At 42.3% G+C, this 25,578-nt stretch overlaps 6 protein-coding genes across 9 annotated transcripts; 3 read left to right on the top strand and 3 right to left on the bottom strand.

The window, feature by feature from the left end:
- Positions 1 to 496: 496 nt before the first annotated feature.
- Positions 497 to 5,470, top strand: RB195_025558 (uncharacterized protein; the record flags this gene model as incomplete). Its single annotated transcript, XM_064213766.1, has 5 exons — positions 497 to 594; positions 1,788 to 1,839; positions 2,647 to 2,716; positions 2,976 to 3,157; positions 5,162 to 5,470. The coding sequence occupies 5 exons, from the start codon at positions 497 to 499 to the stop codon at positions 5,468 to 5,470; spliced, it is 711 nt and encodes a 236-aa protein (XP_064069647.1).
- RB195_025559 (uncharacterized protein) lies at positions 5,163 to 5,363 on the top strand (the record flags this gene model as incomplete). Its single annotated transcript, XM_064213767.1, has 1 exon — positions 5,163 to 5,363. One exon carries the CDS (start codon positions 5,163 to 5,165, stop codon positions 5,361 to 5,363), a length of 201 nt encoding a protein of 66 aa, XP_064069648.1.
- Positions 5,471 to 6,544: 1,074 nt separating the features above from the next.
- RB195_025560 (uncharacterized protein) lies at positions 6,545 to 6,766 on the top strand (the record flags this gene model as incomplete). The annotated part of the gene is made up of 1 exon (XM_064213768.1): positions 6,545 to 6,766. The coding sequence occupies one exon, from the start codon at positions 6,545 to 6,547 to the stop codon at positions 6,764 to 6,766; it is 222 nt and encodes a 73-aa protein (XP_064069649.1).
- A 2,264-nt stretch (positions 6,767 to 9,030) lies between these two features.
- On the bottom strand, positions 9,031 to 13,072 carry RB195_025561 (uncharacterized protein; the record flags this gene model as incomplete). 3 transcript variants are annotated; one of them, XM_064213771.1, is made up of 8 exons in its annotated part: positions 9,031 to 9,108; positions 9,300 to 9,456; positions 9,536 to 9,670; positions 9,759 to 10,051; positions 11,112 to 11,315; positions 11,385 to 11,572; positions 11,639 to 12,135; positions 12,194 to 12,279. In XM_064213771.1, the coding sequence occupies 8 exons, from the start codon at positions 12,277 to 12,279 to the stop codon at positions 9,031 to 9,033; spliced, it is 1,638 nt and encodes a 545-aa protein (XP_064069650.1). The 3 variants fall into 3 exon arrangements, with proteins under 3 accessions (XP_064069650.1, XP_064069651.1, XP_064069653.1); XM_064213770.1 differs by lacking the exons at positions 9,031 to 9,108; positions 9,300 to 9,456; positions 9,536 to 9,670; ... (1 more) ...; positions 11,112 to 11,315; positions 12,194 to 12,279 and adding an exon at positions 12,923 to 13,072 and having other exon boundaries at positions 11,316 to 11,572; positions 11,639 to 12,011; XM_064213769.1 differs by lacking the exons at positions 9,031 to 9,108; positions 9,300 to 9,456; positions 11,112 to 11,315; ... (1 more) ...; positions 11,639 to 12,135; positions 12,194 to 12,279 and having other exon boundaries at positions 9,635 to 9,922.
- On the bottom strand, positions 10,206 to 10,601 carry RB195_025562 (uncharacterized protein; the record flags this gene model as incomplete). The annotated part of the gene is made up of 1 exon (XM_064213772.1): positions 10,206 to 10,601. One exon carries the CDS (start codon positions 10,599 to 10,601, stop codon positions 10,206 to 10,208), a length of 396 nt encoding a protein of 131 aa, XP_064069652.1.
- A 519-nt stretch (positions 13,073 to 13,591) lies between the features above and the next one.
- On the bottom strand, positions 13,592 to 14,050 carry RB195_025563 (uncharacterized protein; the record flags this gene model as incomplete). 2 transcript variants are annotated; one of them, XM_064213773.1, is made up of 1 exon in its annotated part: positions 13,592 to 14,050. In XM_064213773.1, the coding sequence occupies one exon, from the start codon at positions 14,048 to 14,050 to the stop codon at positions 13,592 to 13,594; it is 459 nt and encodes a 152-aa protein (XP_064069654.1). The 2 variants fall into 2 exon arrangements, with proteins under 2 accessions (XP_064069654.1, XP_064069655.1); XM_064213774.1 differs by having other exon boundaries at positions 13,592 to 13,843.
- Between the last annotated feature and the right edge of the window lie 11,528 nt (positions 14,051 to 25,578).

Raw genomic sequence — 25,578 nt, forward strand, 5'->3', positions numbered from 1 at the left:
AGATCAACAGGTTTATTGTAGAACTTTATAACAGTAGAACACTTTGAGATATACGTACTGATAGGCAGCACTTCGCAATATCTTCTATTGTTTCAGCATGTTGGAGCTTGCATTGTTAATTATGTCATTTTGCTTCCGGGTTTGTTGCATTCAAATTTACCAGTTTCTTCAGCATTTCCAAAAAGGATGTAATTAGTGTCCTTAAAGATTGTACAAAATATTCTTTGAGCAGATCATTAATAGTTACCATTGTAGGCTATAAGAACATACTGCACCGTTAACAATAGTATTACAGAACTTACGTCGCATAAGATTTCGAAATATGTACATATGATAGATAGATTACATAGCCATGGATAATAAAGTTACTAGTAACTATAACTTATAACGACTAATGGAATTCTTAACGTATTATCTTCTAGAAATAACGACCATATTCCAGCAGTCTACACAAATACCAGAAAATGTGTACTCCCTTCAAACAGTCACGATTTGTATGCTTTTCCTGTTATTGGTCCCGATAAAGAAATTCGAAACACTTGCAGCTATAGGAAACTACTTGCAGGGTTTTCAGACATCAAGCTGTTCAAAAAAGTGACAATGATAACAATACTATAAGAGAAAACATAGCGGTTGCAGGATAAGACAAAATGCGGAAAGGAAATCTTGTTTAGAGAGCCGTATATGTCAGATTAATAGGGAGTCACACTACTATTAAACTAGTGCACCGCAATTGATAAAAGCTAGAGATTCCAAAAGAATGCAACATTTCGGACTGCGGCTCCCAAACTTTATTCGGTTTCAGAGCGCTATAATTCTGAGTGAAGAATGAATGACTTGTGTTGAACAGACACGAGAAACGTCCCAATTAATTCGTTTTGAGGACTTAGAACATCCACTCCCAAGAAAACCATAAGCGCCGAATAAAAATTTTCAAATGTTCAAACAATTCTTAATGTCGTCAATTTTGACGCTGTAAGAGCTTTGACGTTCTTTCGTCCAACTTTTCTACTTCTCTTTTTTTCAAGGAGCAAAAAATACGTGGTAAAATCATGAGATCAGACAGGTAATTATAGATGCCAGCTACTGTAATGTCGGGTCAAAACAATCTGAATTATGGTGCAATTGTCTAAGCGGTTGCTCTCGGACTGAGACCCTCGTTAGATCAGAATGGAATCAGTGTGGGTCTTACCTCGACCACCTGCGCCACTGCACTAAAAACCAGGTTATTTTGACCAGACTGTTTGTTCAGGTAAGACTATTAATCGAAAGTGAAGGTGAGTGAAATGTCATGTGATACGCCACGTAAGGAACTTTTGACGTATCATCATGTAACAGAAAATTATGAAAAACCTAGACTTTGGAAGCGCGAAAAGATGGTAAAGTGTGTCTCCCGTCCATCAAAATCACCTGACCAAGAGATCATCCCGCAACAAAGGCACTTGTAAAAGAACCCAGACTGGAAATAATGTGATTCTCACTGGCCTGTATTCCAATCAAGGAGAGCATTTGAAAAGAGGGTTCATCGCAGTAGAAACATTGAAGTATCCCTGCGTCAAAACTCCCTCTACGTCAGCTACACGAAGTTGCAACATGAAAAGTCATACTTACGAACGGTTCCGTATAAATATGACTTCAACAGATGTGATTGAACTAACTGTTGAATAACTCATTATTCCAAAGCCGCTATTCCCATCTTCAGTCACGTATATGCTAGGAAGATCCCAATTGTTGGCTCTTGGGTACAAGTCACTGCCAGAGTTTCACGTATCGAATTCTGTTTTTAGTTACCTAGAAGTAGATGACAGGCAAAATGTTGGAAACATTGCTTCTCCAGAAGTAAGTCTAGTAATGCAAAGACAGGTGTAGTTTTGATCACTCCAGCAGAAAAAAAAATTGAAAAAAGACATGATATAGTTGGGTCAAAACGACATGAAATGCGGACAGTTGCGTAAGAGGCCGCGCTCGGAAGCAATGCGGTGGAGACAGCGGTTGAAATCGAGGTGGGAGCAAGGCGAACTGCAGAGTTGGATGGCAGTAGCGAGGATCATTACACGACCCCAACCACTACGTTCCACCGCTCCGCTTCGAGCGAAGCCGCTTGCGCAAATGTCCGTGCTTCATGTCGTTTTGACCTTACTATGTAGTCGGGTCAACACGACATAAACCACGAGTGTACGTGCGCTGCATTTGCGTACGCGCTCGAAACGGCGGGGTGACAGAAGTTGGAACCGGGGTGGTACCGTGGCAAACTGCAGCAATGGGTAGTGCCAGCAAGGGTTTCACCACGCTCCTAGCCGCTACTGTCCACCGAAGCGCCTCGAGAAAACCCGCGTACGTGCTCCATGTCCTTTTTGACCCTACTATAGAAGAGGTAGCACATAGTAAATTGGTTTAAAAAAAGCACGAACTGAAAACAAGAACACGTGAATAAGTCTACAGGGAATTTAATCCACAATAACGCAAGATAAATTACACAGAATAGTAGGTACCTGCTGGAATTAGCTTGGTTTTTGATCTTATTGATCGGGACAGGTCCTTTTTCTCCCTCTTAGCTACGTCCGAGTCCATACCAGCAGATACCTGTCTGATGAGGATGCAAAAGGGTAGCAAGAGTTGATAATTACACTGTTACTGTCATTTCAGCTATGTGCTGCTAGTATGAATAGAAAATCACTGTCGGTGGCTCTGAACCAAGGGATTGAAGGACTTCCTGGTAACTACTATTTTCAGAAGCGATTCTCTCATTCACATGTTCAATGGACACGAACTGTAACAATCCTACACTTAACGCTGTTCTCCATAGTTTTGTTCGGACTTCCGCGTAAACCAAATAGAAATTGATTCGATGCAAGGTACTAAATAGCTGTCGTCATTCGCATCTTTGTAGCCCTCTGAATGTCCTTTACATTGTCTTCTCCTGTATTGATGGGCTTCGCAAACTAGTCGACCGATGCTATAACACTTTCTTATAGTGGCTGTTCTTTCTAACAGCGGAAGCAGAGCAACCCCGCGGCAAGAGCCCTCGAGGAAGACCCTGACTCCTCGACACTATCCAGCTCAAGTACGCATGGCACTACATCACCCACGCCGAGACCACTACGCCGAGCCTGACCTCACCGTAGAGATTCCTGATGTGGTCGAAGCGCAGATTACAGTGAGTATGGTTAGATCTAGGGGTAGAGCTTTAGGTCCGCTGCCACCGCGCAAACGCTTACTGGTAGCAGCGAGTGGTTCACCTCTCCCTGTCCGGCATCCTCGACGGTAAGGAGTGTTGGATTTCGCTAATAGGAACCAATTCTTTGTAGCCCAGATCCCAGTCGTAGTTAGTGGTGGGCTTCCTTAATGCTGTACGAACCGGTTTAGTTTATGGAATCAACAAGTGTTCCTAGTGAAGTAGAAATCTGTAGGATTATTTTGGGAAACAATTTTCTTGATTGCTTACCACCTTGGAGTATAAACTACAGGAATTCCACCTTTTATACGGGCAATTAACATAGAAGTATTTTATCCAATTTTTCAGCACTAGACTCCGTTAACCCCTGGAGGGCATCGAAGAAGTTCCGGTGCGATGGAGGCATGGAGGCCACATTGTTATCATCCAGCAGGGAAACTGTTGTCTCCTGCTACTCCGAGATCATTGACCATTCCCCGCTTGTGTTTTCCCCTCAGTTTTGCTATTTGAGCGACTGCTCGCTTATGATCACTCCGGTGGTACTCAATGCGTGCAAAACTCGGTTGTTGGTCTCTAATCCTTCGATCAAATCCAAAGTCCTGTATAAGAGCCAGCAGATTTTCTCCACCGTACGGATCGTAGAGACTGCTGTGGGACCTTTACAATAGCTGCTTCTCTATTGTGTAACAGGTAATGTTCGTTATGTGTGTATGCCCTGATACCCAGCATAATTCTTTGTCACTTTGACGTCTTGATCAACCTGCAAGCAAGCAGCAGTAGCTTTGACGACTGCCAGCAACTGCTCCTGCTCTTCGACAAATGTAGTGACCGCATCTAATTGATTGACGCATATAATTCAGACTCGTATGACAAGATTGAGATAGTTAGAATGTTATTAAGACGACCATCAACCCCCCTCCCCCGACACACTTGCAACCTTGGCGTATCCCTGTGAGATTTGAGAAGGAGCTCGACGAGTCCATTACCAAGCTACATTACATCGTATAGTTGAAGGTGACACCTTTGAATCCATAACTCAGTGTTAGTAAAGAAGGACGGCTTCCTCCGGGTATATCTAGATTTCCATCTTCTCAGCGATCATTATTACAATTCCCAGCAATACCCGCTACCTGGGATCGACGATAGATAGTTGTCCATAAACATCGTACAATATTGGACTTGGCTTCGGGATATATGCAGTTTTTACTATAACCAGAAAGTCAAGAGTGGTGTAAGTGGGGAACTCACCGAAACGTATATCTATTAATTACCTTTTGTCCTTAAAAACGCTTTTAAAAAACTTAAAACTCACTTTTTTAAGCGGTATCCCGCACGTTGGGTGGTTTGGAGTCCAAGTGTCTGGCGCATTTACGTGACACTGTGGTTTTTGACGGACTGACCGAAGCATTTAGGAATGCTTCTCTTTGCCTCGGCTAATTTCTTAACCAGTTCTAGTGCAACAAGCGCTCCTCTTAGCTGGGATCCGACTGATTTCTCAGCTAGTGTCGTCAACACTTTTCTCTGCCAGAGTCCGGCCGATATACAGTCTGGTTCCTCTGCAGAGGATACTAATGTGTCTTCCAGCCTGAATCCTGTAGAGTTCCAGCTTAGCTTCTCTTGGGAACCCTCTGCAGTCGCAGTGAGCTCGACATCCCGTCCAGTTCTCCCGACTTAACAATCGGATACATTGAGATATCGTCTCCTCTACCTCTTTATTGCCGGTACCGACACTAATTCAGCTTCCGCGTACCACAGCTTTGCTGTTGAACTTTTGTTTAGAGGCGAGGTGACGACCCTACAGTACTTCCTCCTAGCGATCAACCAGTTTCTATTACGGCTTCTATTTAGAACCTCTCCAACATTCCTGCATTTCCTCAAATATCTTCCTTGGGCGTTCAGCAGCTTCGCATGAGAACGATTTTACTTCACTGGGCTCACCTCAACTCTCGTAACTGCCTCTTTTTCTTAAGAGGGTCATGCAGCTAGGATGATGCTATCTTTGAAAGCCCTTCAAGCGGCACGTGGACAAACTGCAATTGTCTCGCGGAAGAGATCCTTCCTTCCAAAGCCACCGAGGACAGTGTGGAATGGATGGTGGCCGTGGTTCCAGTTCGCCAACCCACCTCCTGTGTATATTTTCCGAAGATCGCTACTGCAAGTGGACATGCGGATGCTTACCGAGACTTAGGAGCATCGGCCAATTATCTTATGCTCGGCTTCAATCGGGCGTTGGTCCTGCCAGTGTCAATGCTCGCGGGTGGAGCCATTCCGACGGTCCCGGTTACTGAACTTTAGCACTTGGAGGATACGTATTTCGGCGATGTCTCGCTCGCATTATTCAAGAGGTTCTAGATGGCCCGTACACGAGCGCGAACGTCGGAGAAGTAGAGAAGAACCCGTCGTACCGCCTCCTTACCGCTATCATACTGTCTATCGTGGACCGTATTAGAGCGATCTTCTATAGTGCTTTGGACGGGATGAACCACCAGAGTCATTCTTGGAACCAAGCACTTAGTCATTGTAGTAAACGATTGCCTCGTCTTACATTGCGTAATGCTAGAACAGCATCATCGTCGTCAGCTTGCCGAGAGGATACGAAAATTCGCTGGTATCAGTGGGAAAATTTGTAAGGATTTATTAGGTGAAACCGACTCACCAAGCCCTCATCAGTCCACGTGCAGGCTTTGTAGAGTCCCGGACTCCTGCCGTGGTAATCTAGAGTGATTGCGCGTATTTCTTTGACGTTGCGGAAGATCTGCCGGAAGAAAGTTTGCAGAAGATCTGCCGTAACCCGTCTCTGGGCTAGTCTGATTCGTCAAAGAAACAATGTGATTCACCTCCGAGCAATGTTCGAAGAAGCGCCGGACGGTTTCCATCACACCTATAATCTGCGTCTTTCGTCTAGAGAAGATTTGTGAGGGTCACTCCCTTTCTGCCCGGACGCGATAAAGCGTTTCATCGACGATGTGTTTTTCTGAACTCTTGGAACCATAGCGTGTTCTCAAACAGCTGTGCCAGCTAATTCGTTAATTCCTCCAGATCCACTCAGAAGGGTTCTTGCGAGTGTCCCGTCCCACTCAGAAGGAGCAGAGCTTAGTGGGTGGGGTAGACATCTTTGTGAACTATTGTCGTTACTCGGAGAAAGTCAAATGGCATATTTCAAGGATCTTCAAGGTCGCCTGTTCGTTTGTCAGCGGTAGGCACGATCAACGATGATCGCCACACGCATTTGGTATATAACGCCACTGTTTGCGGACCTTCGGTTCCGGCGAGACAGTCGTCAGCGGTGACGGCGTGTAAGCGCTTGAACTTTTGATGTTTGCGTTCGACGCAGCTTCCCAGAAAAACCTCACGCCTAGGCCAGTGGGCATGAACAAGACGCTCATCTCGCTAGGAAAGCCCTACTACCCCGATGTTCTCACTGACTCGAAAAGGAGACTCTTCGAGCGACTCGTTGAGTGCATGGCTTTAGAGCAGTACGTCGACGATACGGAGTCCTGTCTTTACATGTCCAAAGATGATAAGGAAAAGTATACCATGACCGAGCGCCACGTTTGCGAGACGCTCGTGAATATGATACGGATATGGTAGCAGATTCAAGATCCTGATAGGAAATGAAGCGTCGCAGATTCCGCAGCCCGTGTAGGCAGCAAAACCTTTTCTCCATGACGAAACAGGTTTACATCGATGACATCCATTAGCTTGAACCGCACATGAAATGCCACTACGACTGAAACCTAGTTCATCACGGAACTCGTGGCTTTATGTCGGTGCTGCGGCACAAGCGGTACCGGTAGGAGCTCTACTCCGCACCTATATGGTTCACCTTACCCTCCACGAGTTACCCAACTCCAACTCCCGTATGGATAGTTCTCGTCAGTGACGTACGATTAGAAGCCAGGCCACTGTGTCCCACCGCAACAGATGCCGAAGTGTGCAGGGATCTTCTGCGCTCGCTTTTGGGTCAAGGCCAAACGATGGCGCACCTTTGCGTCGTCACCTTCTACTGTAGGCAATGCCGTAGGGTACACTACAGCATGCGACCGACGAGTGAAGCTGTCCCCGGTCAACTGTTACGGCGGAGTCTGCCGGGTTCCTTGACGAGGTTCATGAGGTGCATAAATACCGCCAGGTATCTATGCACCTCATGAACCTCGTCGAAAGTGGAGGCGCTCGTTATACCGTAGTATAGTAGATAGGTCCTGCCACGCGATGAAGTGTATCGTGATTCCAAATACGGATATATACGGATACTGCAAATTGTAGTACACCACACAAGTCGCTTGAGACCGTTTATGTACGATACTGCACAGATCGAACACCGAGCAAAGAATGATTCACCACCATACCTCACATTTAGTTGAGAGAAAGGGAAGATGCCAGTGTGATATCAGGACAACCTCAACTGGGATAATCAAGCCAATCTTATAGCAACTGTGTGGTAATACACATGTATAATATACAATGCAAAGAGACCTATGTACATGCAAGGAAACTTGAACTGAAACTAAGAACTCAACAATAAAATGGATTATGATAAAAATGAACAAGGTACGAGGGTAGGGTGGTTGACTCCAGGTATCCTTGTCGTGTCGATTTTTGCGTTCCGCGACACTCCCGCAGCGAAAAAATAGGGATCGCGCAGAAACAATAGCGATCAATAACCATCTGAGCGTCATAGTATCAATAGTACCTGCGTTTGCGATGCTCTGTCGCGTCATCCTCCATTTTTATACTAGCGAGATTCAAAGCGAATATGATTTTAGTTATGTGAGTGAGATTTGACTGAGTGCAGTGGACTTCGAACTTTGTGTGTAGAGAAAGCTTCTCTGTGATTGTAGAAGAGGGTGCAACGTAGAAGTATGACTTGTTTACAAGGGCGCTTCAGATAGCCGTCACGCTCGGAGGAGTAGAGCATTGAAGGGTGGAACGCAAGTTGTATCGATGCTTCTGATTCTCCTCATCGGGAGGAGTGTTTGTGGCTGGATTGATGTCTTTGTTAGTCCTTGGGTTATTATTTGCATCTTCGATTTCTAAAGGGATCAGTTGGTTGACTGGGTGTTTGATCTTCCGTTCAGTAGGGGTGAGCAGTTCCGCCTCTCAAATGCGACCGTCGTTGCCCGTTCGAATGCTCACTACCTTGCCATGCGCCATTTATTCCTTGGCAGTACTGGTTCGCTGACCAGGACGATATCTCCTAATTTCGGTGTTGTCGTACCTCGTCTGCGATTTGTGAGCGTTTTGTTATGTTTCTCACGTAAGGCTATCAAGTACTGTTGTTGCCAAATGATCCAGGAGCGTTCCGTGATAGAGGATGAAGAACGCAACGCCTCTATTGCTTGTTGGCGCGTGTGTAGAGCGCGCTTTCCCGCAAAGGAGTTGTAGTCTGAATCGCTGTGAGACGCCGTAAGTGCGTTTTTCAGTGGTAGCGTCAAATCGATGTCTTTCTTTATGAAGTCGATGGGTCGAACTCTTCTTGTGCTTTCCCTTGGTAGGTCAGTGGTCTTGTGTTGAGCGTTGCTTCAGTTTCCGTGAGGATCGCGCCTAGATAGTCCCCGGAGAGATGTTTAGCGCCTCGGAGTGCCTTGTATAAAGCATGTTTTATAGACTTCATCAATCGTCCGTAGAAGTCTACCACGGAGCGTAAGCAGTGGTGTGCGACCATTGGATCTCCTTGGCTGAGATTGTGTTTAATACGTCTGTATTGAAAGCGTTGGCGGTTGTTTCGTCCGATAGCACTCGAGAGGTCGCCAAAAACGTTGGCGCGTTGTCACAGGTAATAGTGTCTGGTACGCCTCTTCGGTACGCGATGAAACGGTGCTGTGTGTTGATAAAGTCTACCGTGTTCATACTGTTCAACATTTCGAGGTGAATCCAGCGTGTGGTTGTGCATGTGAAAATGCACCAGTACGTTCTGCTTGTGGAGTTCGATCCTGAAGACAAAGAAAGGTCGAAGAACTCTAGCCCGATGTGTTGAAACGTGTTTCCGCGTTGAACTCTTCTATGCGGTAAGTCGGTCTCGTCTGGGCAGCGATAAGGTATTGAAGTGACTACACTTGACACATCATTGAACGAATATCCGAGCTTGTTGACGCAGTCCGGGTATCCAATACTGCGTTCTAACCGTTGCCATCGTGTGTTCTATTCCGTTGTGATACGCATCGTGTGCATACTTGATGATGAGAGCGGTCAGTGGTGTATTCAGAGCGATGGGCTCTGAGCTTCTTGAGTCAGCAACGATTGTCCAAACCGACCCTTTGAACGCCAAATCGAGTCCGTGTCTTGGAAAAGACGTAAAAAATTATCCATGGATTTGCGGTAGACTGGTGTGAGATGTATGCCTTGATGATCGGTCAGTACTTGATCAGTACCATTCTTGCTGCCCGTATGAGCGATCCATTGATCGCTGCAAGGTTGTCAGGAGCATACTGAGGAACCTTGATTCTGTCTGTGATGGCGTTAGATCTCATCATCCAAAGCGAGCAGAGAAGCTCTCTGATAAAGATAAGTACCATAGCAGTGACTCGCTTTGCTCGAAGGAATGTGGAATGTATCGAGTGAAGTCGATATGTGTGTTACAAACTGTTGTGGGTCCTCGAGCTGATCACATTCGAGGAGTGCCACTTGCTGTGTGAGTGCTGTGATCAGTGTTTCTTCCTGTAACTTTGCTGGATCAGTAGATGGATTCCCTGCTTGGTGTGGGTCCGTACGCTGGTCACCTTCAGGGTCTACCACTGGTTTTTCCATTCTGTTTGTAGTGACTGATGTCCTTTCGGGATCCTCGAGCTGGTCGCTTTTGATGTCCCGTGGAGAGTCGTTGAACACGGTATATGTTGGCGAGGTCCATGTGTCCAGGTTGGCATAGTAATGTGGGACCTGTCCACTATGTATGATCTTGGAGCTGGTTCTTGGTCAGTCTGCGGGTATCAGTATCGGCTGGATTTCCTGTAGTGGAATATAGCGGAATTGAACTGTGAAGTCTTTCGAACGTGATGCTTTTACGATTCTCTGGATCTCTTTGGGACGATTATCAACCAATCGTCTGAGTTGCGAGTTGTGTAGCGGTGAGTTTAACCATCTCAGCGCAATCTGGGGATCCGAGAATATGAAGATACGCTTGAGTGAGTCTGGTAGTAGAGTTTTCATTGCTTGGAAAACCGAGTGCGTAAGTCAGGCTCTTAGTGTGAATGCGTGCATTTGGAGTTTCGGGGTGGTTGCCTTCGATCGTATTGATTGACATTTGCACTTGGCCATCACTAGGGTCGAATCGTGCTGGGTGAACACATGTGTGCATGCACACATGGCATGGCCATATCACTGGCATAAACCAAAACTGCGAAATTGTAGTCGCTATCTTGAGTAAACAAGTGGGGAGAGAAGGAGCGATGAAATCCGTATGCATTGTGCATAACGATTTTCCATTCATCTTGTGTCTGAGATGGGAGTTTCGTGTCCCATTCGTACCTTTGTTTCTACGGTGACTACTGGAAACAATTTGCAGATATGAGCCAGGTACTAGCCAGCTGTGAGGGTCGTAGAGCGAAGCGATTCTACGCGCGACGATCCTTTTCCTGAGCATTTCGTCCATCGGAAACGAACAGTAAATGTTGAGACTGTCTTTCTCCGAGCCCCACTTGATCCTAAGTACCTTTTGGAAAGTGTTTTAGGCGCATGCTTCTTCCGGGAGTTTTTGTTGTGAAGCGAGATCGTTGGAAAGAAACTGTCGGAGGTTCATATTCATATCGGCAAAGATTTGCTGCGACTCAATCGATTTGTGGCGTAGTTCACGTAGAGTGTTGCCAACGAGAACTAAGTTATCTACGTATAGATTCTCTCGTATTTCTTCTGCTAGCTGTTTGTTGTGTACTTGTGTCCGCAAATGTTAGTTGATAGTACCGGCCAACAGATAAGGGGAGACGTTGAGTCTAAAAGTGACCCGAGTGAAACGACATGTGAGAAGGTCGTCGTCGTCTGTCGGTTTTGTCGGGCCTCGTACCCGGAAGAACCTGGTGGCGTCTCTGGCTTGCTCGTGAAGACGCTCTTGGAGAAACGTTTTCGCCACATCTGATGCTGATGCTGATGATGCTTCCTTGAAGTGGGACGACGCGTCGACTACAATACGTTGCTTTGTCGTTTCTTTCTAGGGCGTAATCATTGTTTGGTGCGAAACATAGTGTAGTTGATCTTGAGGAGAGTGGTCGTTAGGGACTATTTCAATTATTCCTGCTTTCAATTGGCTATCTATCGTCTGCTGGTATTGTTGCATGATGTCAGGGCGTGACCGTAAAATCGCGAATGTGTCGGTGAGACGTTTAAGAGCAATGGTCTTATTAGAAGGAAGTAGTGCGAGCTCTTCTTTGTAAGGTAGGCGTACGTAGTAACCATCGTTACGCCGATCTATAGTGTTGTTGAAAAACTACATGACTTTGTTATTGACCGCCGTCTTGTCTGCGTCCTTTGTACCTGCCAATTCGCAAACTCTGGCAGAGTCCATGGTCCAGTATTTGTCCCAACGGCTAAGCTCGTTCTCAAAATCCGGGAGGGTAGTGTAAGTGAACACTGTGTTGTTAGGGAGTAACCGCAAGGACTCGCTAGCTTCTGGAGTGCGCATACTCCTTTTTCTGCTAGCATTTGCTAGTCCCTCTTGCTCTTCGGCTGTGCGCTGCCGTCCAGTGAGCAAATACCCGAGCTTCGAAGGGATGAGCTTGAGGCCTGATGGAATCGTATGCCGTGGTAACGCAGTGTTCAAGAAGTGCCAGAGTTGATCGCAGCCCAGTAGGGCTGTGGCGGTGATCGTTAGTGATAAGACTGTTTCGATAGGGCTATCTCGTGCGTCCTGATAAAAGTGTGGTCTTGTGGTGTAAGTTAAAGCGTCTTTCCAACGCCAGTGGAGGTTGGCGTAGTGAGGAGCGTAAGCGGGTGCTGGTGACCATGTAGATCCAATATTTTCAATGTGGTAACTCGGATGTCATTATCGAAGGCTGACTGCAGCCGAATGTCTGCACCGTGGTGCCGAACCCGTGAGAACCAGCTGTCTGGCTAGAGTCTCGCTGAAGAATGACTGTTCTGCTCCGGTATCGAACAAGATCTCTATGCTCGTCCATTAATTTGTGACTTCGTTCTACTATCTTGCACAGCCAGTTAGGAGTAACACTTGTGCTGCGTTGTCGCTCCTGGAGTCAGTACTTTGAAATACGTCTGAATCCTGTACTGTGCAACTTTGATGCTGGACCTCGCTTGTACCCGACAAGTGTGCGTGGGTCATCCGCATCTACTTGGGTTTTACCTTCCAGGGTGTACCCTTTTTATTGCTCTCCTGTGGGCGAGTGATATCCGTCACCTTAGATTGGTGTTGTAATTGCCCCTGACTAGTGCTGTTTATCCGTTGCGGTCATAATGAGTGGTGGTGTCGGGCGCCATTAAATAGTTGACATTCGTTGCTCCTGCAATCCTTGACGAGGTGCCCGTGTTTGGTGCGGTTGAGGTAAAGTCTGCGCTCCTGTAGGACTTGCGCTTTTGTGGTATGGTGGTGTGCTGGGTGCATAACAATGTTTTATGTGAATTTGACGAAAATACATGAATTGATGGTGTTTGAGATTCCTGATCTTGTTACCTTTAGGGTCTCGTTGTAAGGTTGTTGATTCTGACGCGTTCCTCGATGTATGGGATTGTTTTGAGACCCTGGATCTGTCTGGTTTAAGGGTCTATTTCGAATGTGGCACTGTTCTGGGTCCCCCATCCGGTCACCTCCAAGGATCCTCTGTGGTTCCTGGTAACCATGTCGTTGATGCGTTCTTCCTCTTGCGTTTTGTATTGGATTGCCGTATTAAACTTCGATGGCACTTTACGTCCGAGATAAGATCTCTCAAATATAACGTTTTCTTTTTCCAGTTGCATTACGGTGGAGATGAGCTCCTCAGGCGTCTTTGGGCTCGAATGGTGACACTGTCTGCTCTTGTGTTCTATAGCCTATCTTGGAGTGCTTCTATTAGCTTGTCGCTCTTTCCGTACTTTCGCTGAAGAAGTAGGATCACGTCTTCATAGTTTTCGTCTGTTACCGCATAGCGCTTCACAGATTCTCAGACTTCATCTTGAAGTGCGTTTAGCAAGTAGTTCAACTTTTGTAGGTTTGTCAACTGCTGGTCATGTACGTTAGCACAAAAAGATTCGAGAAGTTCTGATATTCGCATACATTTCCTGAAAACCTCGGTATCGTGATTGTCGGCAACCGGGCAGTGTCGGTAGGAAACTGGCTGGCGCAGTTTGTTCCGAGGTGGCTTCGGTGACAGCTGCGTCTCTTCTGGACAAGGCTTGTTCTTTGGCGCTCTTTATCCTGGCTTGCAGATGATTTACAAACATGTCGACACTGTCGAGTGCGCTGTGCGCAACGTCGACGCCCTGGTCTACTTGCCTCTGTTAATCTTCGTTTAGAGGCTGTTGCAACGAGTCTATGCTTTCCGTGTACGAGTCGAGTGCCTTCGGTACTGAATCTGATGTGGCTTGCACTTCTAGGACGAACATCTCCGTCTGCTCTATGTTGTTCAGATCGTGTGTAGTTGGTACCTTGCACTCTTTTTCCGCCTCGAAGTCGTCGATGAGTCGTGTGAGGTTGTTGCAGTACCTCGTTAAGAGTCCCTTTCGGGATCGTAAGGAGCTAGGGTCGGACATAGTGGAGGGTAATGAATAGTGTATACTGCTCGTAGAGGAATAATATCTGTCAGTGAATCGTGTAATGGTAAGTGTCCAAGGCGAAAGCGTCGCTGGTGATAAATTCAAATGAGCGGATATGTAGGCAGCGCTGGTATTCAAGTCCAAATGGTAGGCGATAATCGTAAACGTATTTGAATTCCTTCGTCGTAGGGGCCGATGCACCATAAAGTGGAGGCGCTCGTTACACCGTAGTGTAGTAGATAGGTCCCGCCAAGCGCCGAAATGTTCCGTGATTCCAAATACCGTCTTGCAAATTGTAGTACACCACACAAGTCGCTTGAGACCGTTTATGTACGATACCGCACAGATCGAACGCCGAGCAAAGAATGAGCCACCACAGCTTCACTTCTCACATCTAGTTGAGAGGAGATAGGTAAGATGCCAGTGTGATATCAGAACAACCTCAACTGGGATAATCAAGCCAATGTTATAACAACTGAATGGTAATACACATTCATAATATACACAGCAAAGAGATCTATGTACATACAAGGAAACTTGAACTGAAACTAAGAACACAACAATAAAATGGACCATGAACGAAATGAACAAAGGACGAGGGTAGGGTGATTGACTCCAGGTATCCTTGTCGTGTAAATCGCATTCCGTGATATAATATGTAATATATTAGATAATATATACCATACATATACGTGCATATATGCCCATTGCAGGACTGCATAGGTGTGGAAATAGTCAAGGTAGGTTCCCGAAGGTTCATTTGTTTTCAGATCACTGATTTGACAGAAGCGAATTCTGAAAGCATACTTGTAATTAACTGGTAATTTGTTTCTGATCGTTTTTAAAAATCCGTTCAGTTCCAAAGTTGTTACAGATTAGCCTGTCGGTGACACTATAACGGGTTTTTTCTTCGGGTTTCTTGTTCATTCAGTCAAATACTAAGGTTTCGTAAAAAAAAAAACTTTTGTAAAACAACATCCCTTTCCGCATCGATATTCATTCTTGTGGTGTCCCGTGGTTATGCTTTTCACTTTGTTTACGACCAATGAAGGATAGTTGTCATAGTGAAGTAAGTATGCTAACTACCAGCCATACTCACAGTTACATTGATTGTAAAGCTGTCCACAATGAGGTTTTTTTTCTAAAACCTGACACTGGAAACCCTGGCGCCTCACCGATTAAATGATTTTTATCGTTTTTTCTCCTAGTAAAATGTCTTCATGGAATTTCATTGACCTCCTCTTTTTTCTGGAACACTATTCTCTGGATCTGTGGTTTTTTTTTGTCCAAACAATTTGGTTGGAAGTACGTTAAGAGCACTCCACGAATGTTCTTTTAAACCATTTCGTCCTGAAGTGTTGTCAAGTAGCCATCCCTACCTACGTAATAATTAATTTGCAGTAAGATAAGAATAAAAATAGCAATAACTGCATTTCTTTGATAGGATGTTTGCAGTCTTGGAGAATCAGGGCAAATAAGTGAAAACAATGGCTCCACATGCTCAACCAGTGTTACGAGCGAGTACTAAATTGAGTTAACTTTGACTTTAAATTCAAAATTTTTACAACTTTTGAACACGAGAACAGCACTGTGTGAGTTTAACAGGCCCAGATCTCCCCATATGAACTTTATTCCTCAGAAGAGATGAATTTGTTATTTTCTGAGCAGTTTGCAAACAGTATCAATATCGCTCCTTCTCAAGAATTTAGAAGTTCAACTCCAGTCAATTCAATTTAGCTCAATCCTTGACCGTCCTACCACGGAAACAGCATTTGCGTTCACATTGTTCTACAAGGCACTTTATAACGCGTCAGCTCTGTTCACATGCGAGCGAGCAGATGACAATCAATGAGGTTCCCTCGGCAGCCAAGAAGAACAAGTGAGCGCAAAAGTTTGAATATGAGGATGGTTTTTCAGGACGAAAAGGTAAGGTTGGGCGTGATTACCCTTTACTACACCCCGTCAGAAATCGTTGTGCTACGTTCTCTTCCAGTCGTGACACACCTGCAAACGTTTATATTCACATGTCACCGACTGAAAATCTGCGTTGCTTCTAACGCAACCGCGTTTTGCGTGCGCGAAGGATCACTCTTTTGTCTGGGCTGTATCTCTTTCGTATGTTTGCAAAAGAAAGCAAAAGAAAGAAGGAACTTAGTCCTAGAGGCTACCTCGGCAGTGCTCATTTCAAGAATATTTAATGGGAACTTCTTTTGTGCTAAAAATTGGAGACGTTCCAAATTTAAGATGGAATTTAAGATGAATACTGTGAAAGCAATTATAGAAAGTTCCAATTTTAGTAGCGAGATTCAAAAGCGGTTAAAAAGTATTAACATTTTTGAACTTATTCTAATCTCACAGAAACTTAGACAAGTGCGTATCGTCATAGAACGTCTACAAAACCTCACATATAATATTGCAGAATTATCGACTTCTTGACGAGGTCGATGTAAGGTGTTCCCAGACGAGTGATGAGCATGGAGTTCGCTGTTCAGCAGGTAATCCCCGGATCGTTAATTCACTTCATGCCATTCTATAGTAGTTTGGATAGTAGCCAAGATGATAAGGAAGTGTTTTAGCCCGGAGAAAACAGCTGTTTTTTTCATATGTTTCAGTGATTATTTTCAGGCACGTCAAACGCGCCGAGATAGAGTATTTCGGCGGCGATTGAGCGAGGAAATGGCAAGGACAAAGGTAAAAATTTACAATTAAACAATTGTTTAAAGAACATACAATTTAAAGAAAACCAATTAAACAGTTACTCATTAATTTGCAAGTTAGAAGAAACGACTCATTCATTCACAAAACATTGACCCTTACATCACCGTTTGAAATTTGGATGCCTTCGTCCCTTAAATACTGTTTCTATCATTTTTCTGGAGAAATGCTTTCAGTATTTCTCCAGAAAAATGTCTGGAGAAATACTGAAGGGAGCATGTCTCATCTCATTATTCGAAAATCGTTTTTGTGCTTCTTTAAAGATCAACTCATTGGAACTATGAATTCAAGATTATAAGATACAATGTAGGATATAGGACAGGTGTAGTGCGGTGGATAAGAGGTTCTGCTGTGATTGTACGCTCAATTGATGGGTCCCAAGTGCCAACTAAGCTTTGCACCCCTCCAGGGTCGGTTAATTGGAACCAGACTTGTGCTAGGAGATTAAAAACACTGACTTGACACATCTGCTCGGCTGGTCCTCCTAGGTCATTGTGCAGGCTAAACACAAGTAAAAGGTCAAACGTGTAGTTGGGAAAAAAACCCTCCAGAAAACGACCCCCTCATCGTTCTTTCTTATACAGACGCTCATAACAATGAAAAAAATAGTTAAAATAAACAGAATTAAAGAAACAGACTAGGCGCCTAATAATAAATCAAAAATATAATTTAATAAGTGTTATTAAATATTAATGGATACTAATATAATGTACTGCGAGTGAGAACAACAGAAAAAAAATTGTAAAACCATTTTCACACTATTTCCTTCTGTTTCCTCACTATTTTACTCATCGACATTGAGAAAGATTTTTTTTTCATTTTTGTAGCGCAAATCTTCCTTTACAGAATATCTAGAAATGGTTAGAATATCTCTTTCAGAGACCCTCTGGTTTTTTCTTGAAAGCTGGCTGAGATAGAGTTGAGAAATTTAGCATTTTTCTCTTTTTCGTTTTCTCAACTAGCTTTTGAGAATGCAAATTAATTGAAAGAAAGTAAAGATGAATTATGACAGCAAAAATCTCCCTCTACAACACACTTCAAACAGAGTTTGTTCTTTGAACATTGTTGGAAGTTTGTTTGAAGTCATACAGATTTTGACGCGTTGCCGAAAATCTGAGATTTCGCCCTTTTTCCAGTTGCGAGATTACGATATCGCGGTTGAAAAGTTCGATGCGATATTTTGATAGAGCATCAGGGAAGACCCTTGACTGAAAATTTTGGTCTCTGTAGGTGTTCTGGTTCTCTCAAAAGCTAGTTGAGAAGAACTCGAAAATTTGAAGCAGAATTTAGAATTTTCTTCAACTAGGTTTCAAAAAAAAAAAAACTAGGAAGCTGTTAGCACCAAGCTTCGTAGAAAGATAGAAGAAATCTCTCTCTATAAATCACAGCCAGCTTCATTGCATGAAATTCACTTTGAACGTCGATATTTAGAAACTCATGGAGCCTTCTTTGTACGAACTTTATTACGCCCGTAGATGTCTTTTTTTTCCCTCAGTAGCAGCATCGGAATAGCTTTTTCGAGTGACAATGAAAAATTCGTCACTGTCGGATGAGAAATGTGCTCTTTCAACTCTCGTACACTAAATGCAATAATCTCACTTTTGTCGGGGATTGATCTCTGACAGCTGCAATGAAAACAGCGACACTTCATATTGCGCCTTTATTACAGGAAGCGCTTATTCGTAGAACATTTACATTTACGTAATACATTTTATTGCTTGTAATGAAGGAGTGTCGAAGCAAACTATGAAAGAAATGAAGTTCTGTTCCTACGGCCTCTTAGTATTCAATACGAAGTTACCTCTGGCGAGTTCCATTTCTTGAAAATAAAATAATAACACAGAAATTTGTAATGCTTAGATTTCATGGTTACGACAGCATGTTCTTAAGAGGATCAAGATTTTTATTCAGCCACGTGCAATTAAACACTTTGCTTTCTATTTCATTATCTTCACAACCTCTATTTTATTATTTATAGTGTGCTATATTTAATCCGTTATTTGATGGTTTGTCCTCAAATTGACAACTGACTGTGGATAACAGATATTCACTCCTTCTGATCCTTTCTCTCATACTCAACATTTTTCATTTTTTGGCGAAATTTTCTTGACCAACTCACAATAAAGCAAGATCACAAGGGATTGTTTGAAACGTATTGTATAATTTACACTCTTTTTCTTGCCTTCGCACTCACGTCCCCTCTTATTTATCCTAACATCAATGTCCTTCTTTGTTTAGTATTTTCTCAAGCTAGGCACAGACCCAAAGGTGTGGAATTATGCCAGCAAAATTTAAAAAAAAACACTTCACGCTATCCTCTCTAACATTTCGTATCCCTTAATATTTGTGTTTTTATTTATAATTCATATTTTTGTTTTTAGAAGCGGCTATCCTCTTGTCTTTTTCTCCTTGCTCTCTTCATTTTTTTCTCCTCTTCTGTCAAGCCTTACGACTCCCCTACTGCTCTGACACCCCTTTTACGAGAGCCTGTTGAGAAATTCTCAACGCACGCTTGACCCTGCACACGTAATCGTAAAGCTCAAACATTTCTGATTTGGAGTGAACACGTTGGCGAATTCCCAGCGGAAAGTGACACCAAACACTTCATCCTTTGTCTTTTATATAAGAGATTTGCATGAAAGAAACTTTTAAATTGTGGTCCTATCAAGGTAGTACGAATTTGAAGCGAGGTCCCAACATTTCTCTAACAGAATCTTAAGGCGGCTTCCGCACTTCCATCTTAAGACGGCTTCCGCTTCCGGTGTGTCGACCAGCTTGCAGGGTTACAGCACCACCTCAGCACAAAAGTCGAAAGAAAATGGGACAGCTTGCCCCATATTTCGGTAATTAAACCGGCAACTGCCGCTCATGTGAATTATGTCTTGGTCGTGCTCAACACATCATAATAGCTTGGAAATCAAAGCTTGGAAATTCATTTGTAGCTCCACTCCAAAGGGAACATGTTAAAAAGAGAACGGAAGTGGTTTGATATTGCTTGGTAGCGCCACTTCTGCACAAAATTCAAAAGAAAATGGAACAGCTTGTTCCAAATTTGGGTAATTAAGCCCCCAATTAGAACCTTGTAGATGCTAAGTGTGCGCGATACAAAAAAAAAACGCGAAAGGCGATAAATAAAGCAAAAGCAGAAAAGACCATGTGTGACACACTAACGACACAAAATACAAATTGTGATGCAGAAAAAAGATTTTAGTATAACGCTAAAGGTATGAAGTTCAAGAGGAGATGAAAGAATTAGCTTGAAACCAAATCACCAGATGTCTTTGTGTTTTTTTAAATGAAAGCCTCGAAATATCCATCTGTATACTTCCTAATTGTATGCCTTGACATCATTTCGCGACACATACATAATAAGAAAATATTAACTGTTGTGCATGTACCCAGTTGTTACACAGTGTTGTTAGAGGCGATAGTGAAAATTTAAGTTTTCTCCTGAGTGAGGAAAGGCGTTATTTGAAAAAAAAACCATATGGTTTTTCTTCTTTCAAACTGATCCTAGCAAATTTTACCAAGCTAATACAGGTGATAGAGACAATCACGGGGATCGGACACATGCCACTTACAATTCTTCTCCAAAAAAAAAAAATTTTAAACATCAAAGTCAAATATCTTTCCTTGATTAAAGTATGTCAAGGGTGTTGTTAAAGAACTACGGCCTTTAAAGTTGAAAGGTACAAATTCAAGTGATTATTTTGCTTAGGCATAGGTAAGAAATGCAAGCAGTACATGCGCTGCTAATTTTTATCGCTGTTGCTACATGGCACGTTTCAATAGATACTTTATGAGGTAGAAGTGACAACAAGCAACTGAAATCAAATCTCGTCTTAGTCCCCTAATCTTTGTGGGCGCTCTTGCTCAGCCCCTGACTCCTACTTACGGTGCTATATGAAAAGCGAATGCGATTATAGCAACGCGGTCCTGAACCGCTTACGAGTGGCTACATGCATACTTTTAGACCTGCCTAGTACCAACTTATGGACCCTGGAAGGATAGTAGACGACTTTTCTACCTTTAACCGCTTTACGTGACTTTGTTATGGAAATAATGCACACCTTCCTCATTTCAATAATTTCATCCAAAAAAAATGCGCTTTAAATTTACGGTGTGAAATATCGCCGAAAGATTTTTGAGAAAACGTTTTACATGACCCATTTCATATTTAGCAACTTCCATAATTGGACCTACTTAGAACCCAACACGAGGTCAAACTATATTCAGTGTCTTTAATGGTAGAGTCTATACCAAATTCAACTTGAAGGAAGCAGATCACGAAATTGACGCTATTAGAGTCTGTCCACGAATACATCGAAGTAGAGGTGTAGTTCATGACTATTAGTGAGATTATGCTCAATTCCACCTAGTTATCAAGAAAAAAGGCTTGAGAAAATGCTTTGAGTGCACTTGTTCCCGTACGAAGCAACCTGTTACGCGATAGAAGGTAAGCGACTACACCATCAAACTATGTCTGAAATCCACCTAATGCAACTCAAATAAACAGCAAAAGCTCCGCCATCTGCGCAATCGCAAGCGATTGCCACCGTTCTACTATCCGTAACAAGTTGTATCGTTGGGAAGACGAGATCACACTTGCATTAGTAAACTACCCCTCCTATTCCCATCCATTCGAGGAGATATTCTACCGTCGTCAAATTCTTGGTATGCTGCCTCTGGGTTGTGTTTTTAAAAGTTCAACCAAGCAAAACGTCACTACGGTTACTACACTACTAGGCAGTTATTTTAGTTCCAATAAACCATAGATCAACCAGCCTTTCCTTCCTCCAGGTTTCAAGAATTGATTTCCGACCTTTCTCCAAAAATAAAGACACTCGCTTGATTATAGGACGGGACCCACACAGGTTATAGCTTGAGTCACATGCAAGTAATCAAACTCTACGATATCGAAAAAAAAACTTTTCAAACTACTACTTTACTTGATGTTTCTGTTCCAAGTAGTGTAAGTGTAACCTTGTCCAAACCGGTAGATTTTTACGATTTTTCGTGCATTCCATGAGTATGTTGCTTCGCTGACGCACTAAACCATTATGTGAGTAACCGACATTCGTGATGTTGTTTCATTTTTACTATCGGACAACATCGCAAACTTTCGGAAGAACTCCTTATTAGTCAGAACTTCTCGTATTCCTGATAGATTATCACAAATAAAAATTTGCTGCTTTTTTGCCTTGTAAAATGTTGGTTGAATACGGTAAACTAAATGCATCGTCAGTGATGATGTTCAATTGTTCTAAATACACTAAGATTACTGTATATTCAGAAAAAAAAGCAGGTAATGTCAAATTTTACAGAAACTAACCTTCCTGAAATGCTTGCGTTTTGACAAAACTCTTAAGATATTTGCGTTTGTTTATCTACTAACGAAAAATGGACCTTAGGCATAGATGTAGAAAAAGAACTTCTGATTGAAGTAGAATTCCATTCACTTGCACATTTACTGAAAAGATCCTGAACCTCGTTGATCATGAATCAAGCGACGACCCAGCTGAGGAACCAGTTTTGTGCAGACGCAAAAATTGTCCTTTCAATTGAAGAGCAGTAGCCGACATTAGTCTAAAGAAGGTTTAAATCTAGAATCTTGTTTCTATACAAAATAAAACAAGGAAACGTTTCCTCGCAAAACAGTTTTTTGGCGCACACTGTTCATACGTACATAACAATAGTTGGCATATCGTTTGAAGACAGCTTTTTTTTGTTGGGTTTTTTGAAGATATGCTTCCGACCGCAGTTTTCAAGAATGGCGGGGAGAAAAAATCTCAGAGGGTCTCATAAACGTAAGACATTGGTTTACTCAACAAAACAATTTTTTTTCATCGAATAGTACTGACAAAATGAATTCTTGCAGAGTGAATTTCATTAGTCGTAGGTTAAGTATGTAGTCGCTTTGTTGAACAATTTCACCAGTACTTCACCCTTAAAAATAAAAGATAAAGCGTTGATCAATCCCGTCAAGATCCGCCATCGTGTTCGACTTCAATTAAGAATTGTAGAGGTTCATAAACGTGTCTGCTTCGTACACAGTAACTTGTGGGAGCCATTGCTGGCACCAGATTTTGGATTAGTGGGCCTTGCACAGCACTGAACCATCTATCGCGCATACGCAATGGGGACATCTTACCATTGCGCTACACTCCATATTGTGCACTTGATCACTTCAACTCATTAACAGATTTTAATGGATTATGAGTTCTTTTTCTAAATTACTGCACAAAGTCATATCCTATTATTAGTACCAATACAATACATTTTCCTCCTATTATTATTTTTCTAGTACTAGAGAAGTAGAAACACCTAACCTAGTAAGAGGGAATACGTAAGATAGGTCAGATGAACATAAGTGCCGCTCCTACGATTTTAAGGTAGATGACGACCCGTTGCTTATATATTTGAAAAATAAGACCACTTAAAGGGAATTTTACCGTATTTTTTGGTGTACCTTCTTATTTGCTGTGTTGAGAAAGTAATAAAAATGCCCACATTCATCTGTTAAGTTTTTCAGGCATATACGGTGATGGTCAGCTTGCTTAGTATATTCATATTCTATATCATTGCTGCTATTCTACCTGAGAATTTAGGAAGCAAACAAGAAGATATTGCTGAAAATTCCACTGCATAGTTTTCTTTTTTAATTCCCCTCTATTTTTTTTTGAAAAGTTGCGACGTTGTCTATTTAAACAGATTCGTTTGTTTCTCATTTCTATTTGTTTGCGAATAAATATTTCTTCTGGTTTTCATGAAGTTACATCAACATTGACGACGGATATCACTGAAACGAGAAATCTGTGTCCGATGTCGTAACATATTTAAGCCGCCGGCAATCATTTGAGAAAATAGCCGACATGCAACCAAGCAATGCGCACATACACAAATTACATGCACCCCTGATCGGATAAACGCGTGTCTATTCACCAGGATGAGGAGGAGGAGGAGGAGGAATAGGAAGAAGACGCGGAATCGCATTCGGAATCAGTTTGTCAAGACCACAGTACATTCCTGACTGCCTACGATAATCATGGATGACTCAACCGTATCCGCATTTCTATGGCTTGCCTTCTCGCTATAATCTATTCCATCGAGCGCACATTCGAAAACAACGAGTGCATTTCAAAATAAAAATAATAACAGATCAATCAATAATTTACAAACCAATTAGATAATCTGTTGATTCTGAAAAGAAGTAGGTTACGCTGCTGGATTCTTATTGTAACTTTAGTTCGACCCTTAGCTACAAATACAGTAGCGTTAAGTGAACCAGTGATGATTTTTCGAAGTGATCGTGATTGAACTGCTTCTTAGTGGGCGCTGATCGAATTTCTTTATTTTTTTTGTTGATGAATTTTAAATAACATATGGTGGTGCCATTTTTCTTGGAACTTAAAAAATTACTTTCTGATGTTTTTTTTTTCGAGTTAAGGATGTAATCACCTTCATTATGAGTATGACTCTGTACGGTAGTATTTAAATGGTTTTATCAAAAGATTTGTAATTGACATAAAATTGACAAGTGATAAGAATTGATGTCACCAATAAATCCTGGTATGTTCAAATACAACTGGTGCTGCCCTCAGAGTAGATCCGAAAATAATCCGTGTTAGGCTACGGCTACTATGTTCAATAGGACTTTGTGAGTGTTTGAAAGATGATTGGAATGTGTTTGCACTTGAAGTGTGATTATCGTGTTGAGTGGTATGATTTTACCAGTTTCTATGTTAATGGTTTCGTTTTGGAATACACCAGTCGCAATCCAACTCCAACTGGCAACTGATCTCCCACCGACGTTCAATGCAATCGATCCGTTGTGATATCTGCTGCTTCACCTACCTACATGTCTTATGTAAGCACTCTCTAATCCAGAATTTCCATGACTTTGTTCGAATAAAATATTCGGGAATCTTAAGTGACATTTTTTTGTTGTTTCTGTTGTTGCAGATCATCTCTCTGAAAACATAGTCTTGTTCATTCAGTTGATTTATGATATGAAACCTTTAATAAATAAAATAAGTCGCGTACTTTGAAAACTTCGTGTAGTTTTATCTTTAACATTGAATTTTTTCCATAGAAGCCTCTCGAGTCAGCAATCTGCCTATTTCTAAAAATGCATGGAAACGAATTTTTTCTCAGAACATTCTCTCATTTCTTCTCAAAGCCCAATGAATAACGAAACAATCAAAGATGAATCCCATCTCTGAGTGCATTGTTCTTTTCCAAACATAAAACGAAAACTGTGACATGAGTACTAGCTTACTAATCTCTTTTATAGGAAAAATTTATAGCCAACTGCATCTCATTTACTCAACTTCCCTTGATTACCGATTACCTCTTTAGCATGAATGTCTCCTACTTTTTTCATGATTGACTTATCTACGCTAGTGCTATGTCCTCGATCCTTTCTTCTACTGTTGTTCACAAACTCGTTCCCAATTAGGTATTCCTGTTTTACAGCCCCTCTATAGAGAGTATAACTTGTTTGGAGGTAATAATCCAGTGTATTTTACACGCCTCTCATCCATACACTTTCTGTTTCATTTCAGTTTTTTCTATCGGACTTGAGCCGGTTTTATCGTAGAATCTCGTATTGGTTACAGGAAACATTTGCTATTCGATACGTCTTTGTCCATTAGTAAGCAATCTTAATGCAATTAATATCATAAATTCCTCATTTATTCGTCCATAAGACTTCCCCTTACGTGTCATAGAATACAAATGTGAAATTTAACCGCTCGGCCTGTAGTTTTTTTTGTGGCAAAATTTAAAGCTACAAAAAAAGAAATGAACGCGCAGCAAAATTAACAATTCAATCTTCTGACGAGCCACATTCTCTCGATTAAGACATCCTCTCCATCAAGCAGCAGAAAGCATCTCATATTGCAGTGAAGCTTCTTACGTTACTTCATTGTTTTTGTATACATTTCATTTGGTTTGCAAGTGTAGAAGGGATCTTTTTTTTTCTTTCACGACGTAAACTAAAAAATGTCCTATTCATG

This window comes from Necator americanus, chromosome X (assembly GCF_031761385.1).
Source record: "Necator americanus strain Aroian chromosome X, whole genome shotgun sequence".
In the NCBI taxonomy this organism is placed as follows: Eukaryota; Metazoa; Nematoda; class Chromadorea; order Rhabditida; family Ancylostomatidae; genus Necator; species Necator americanus.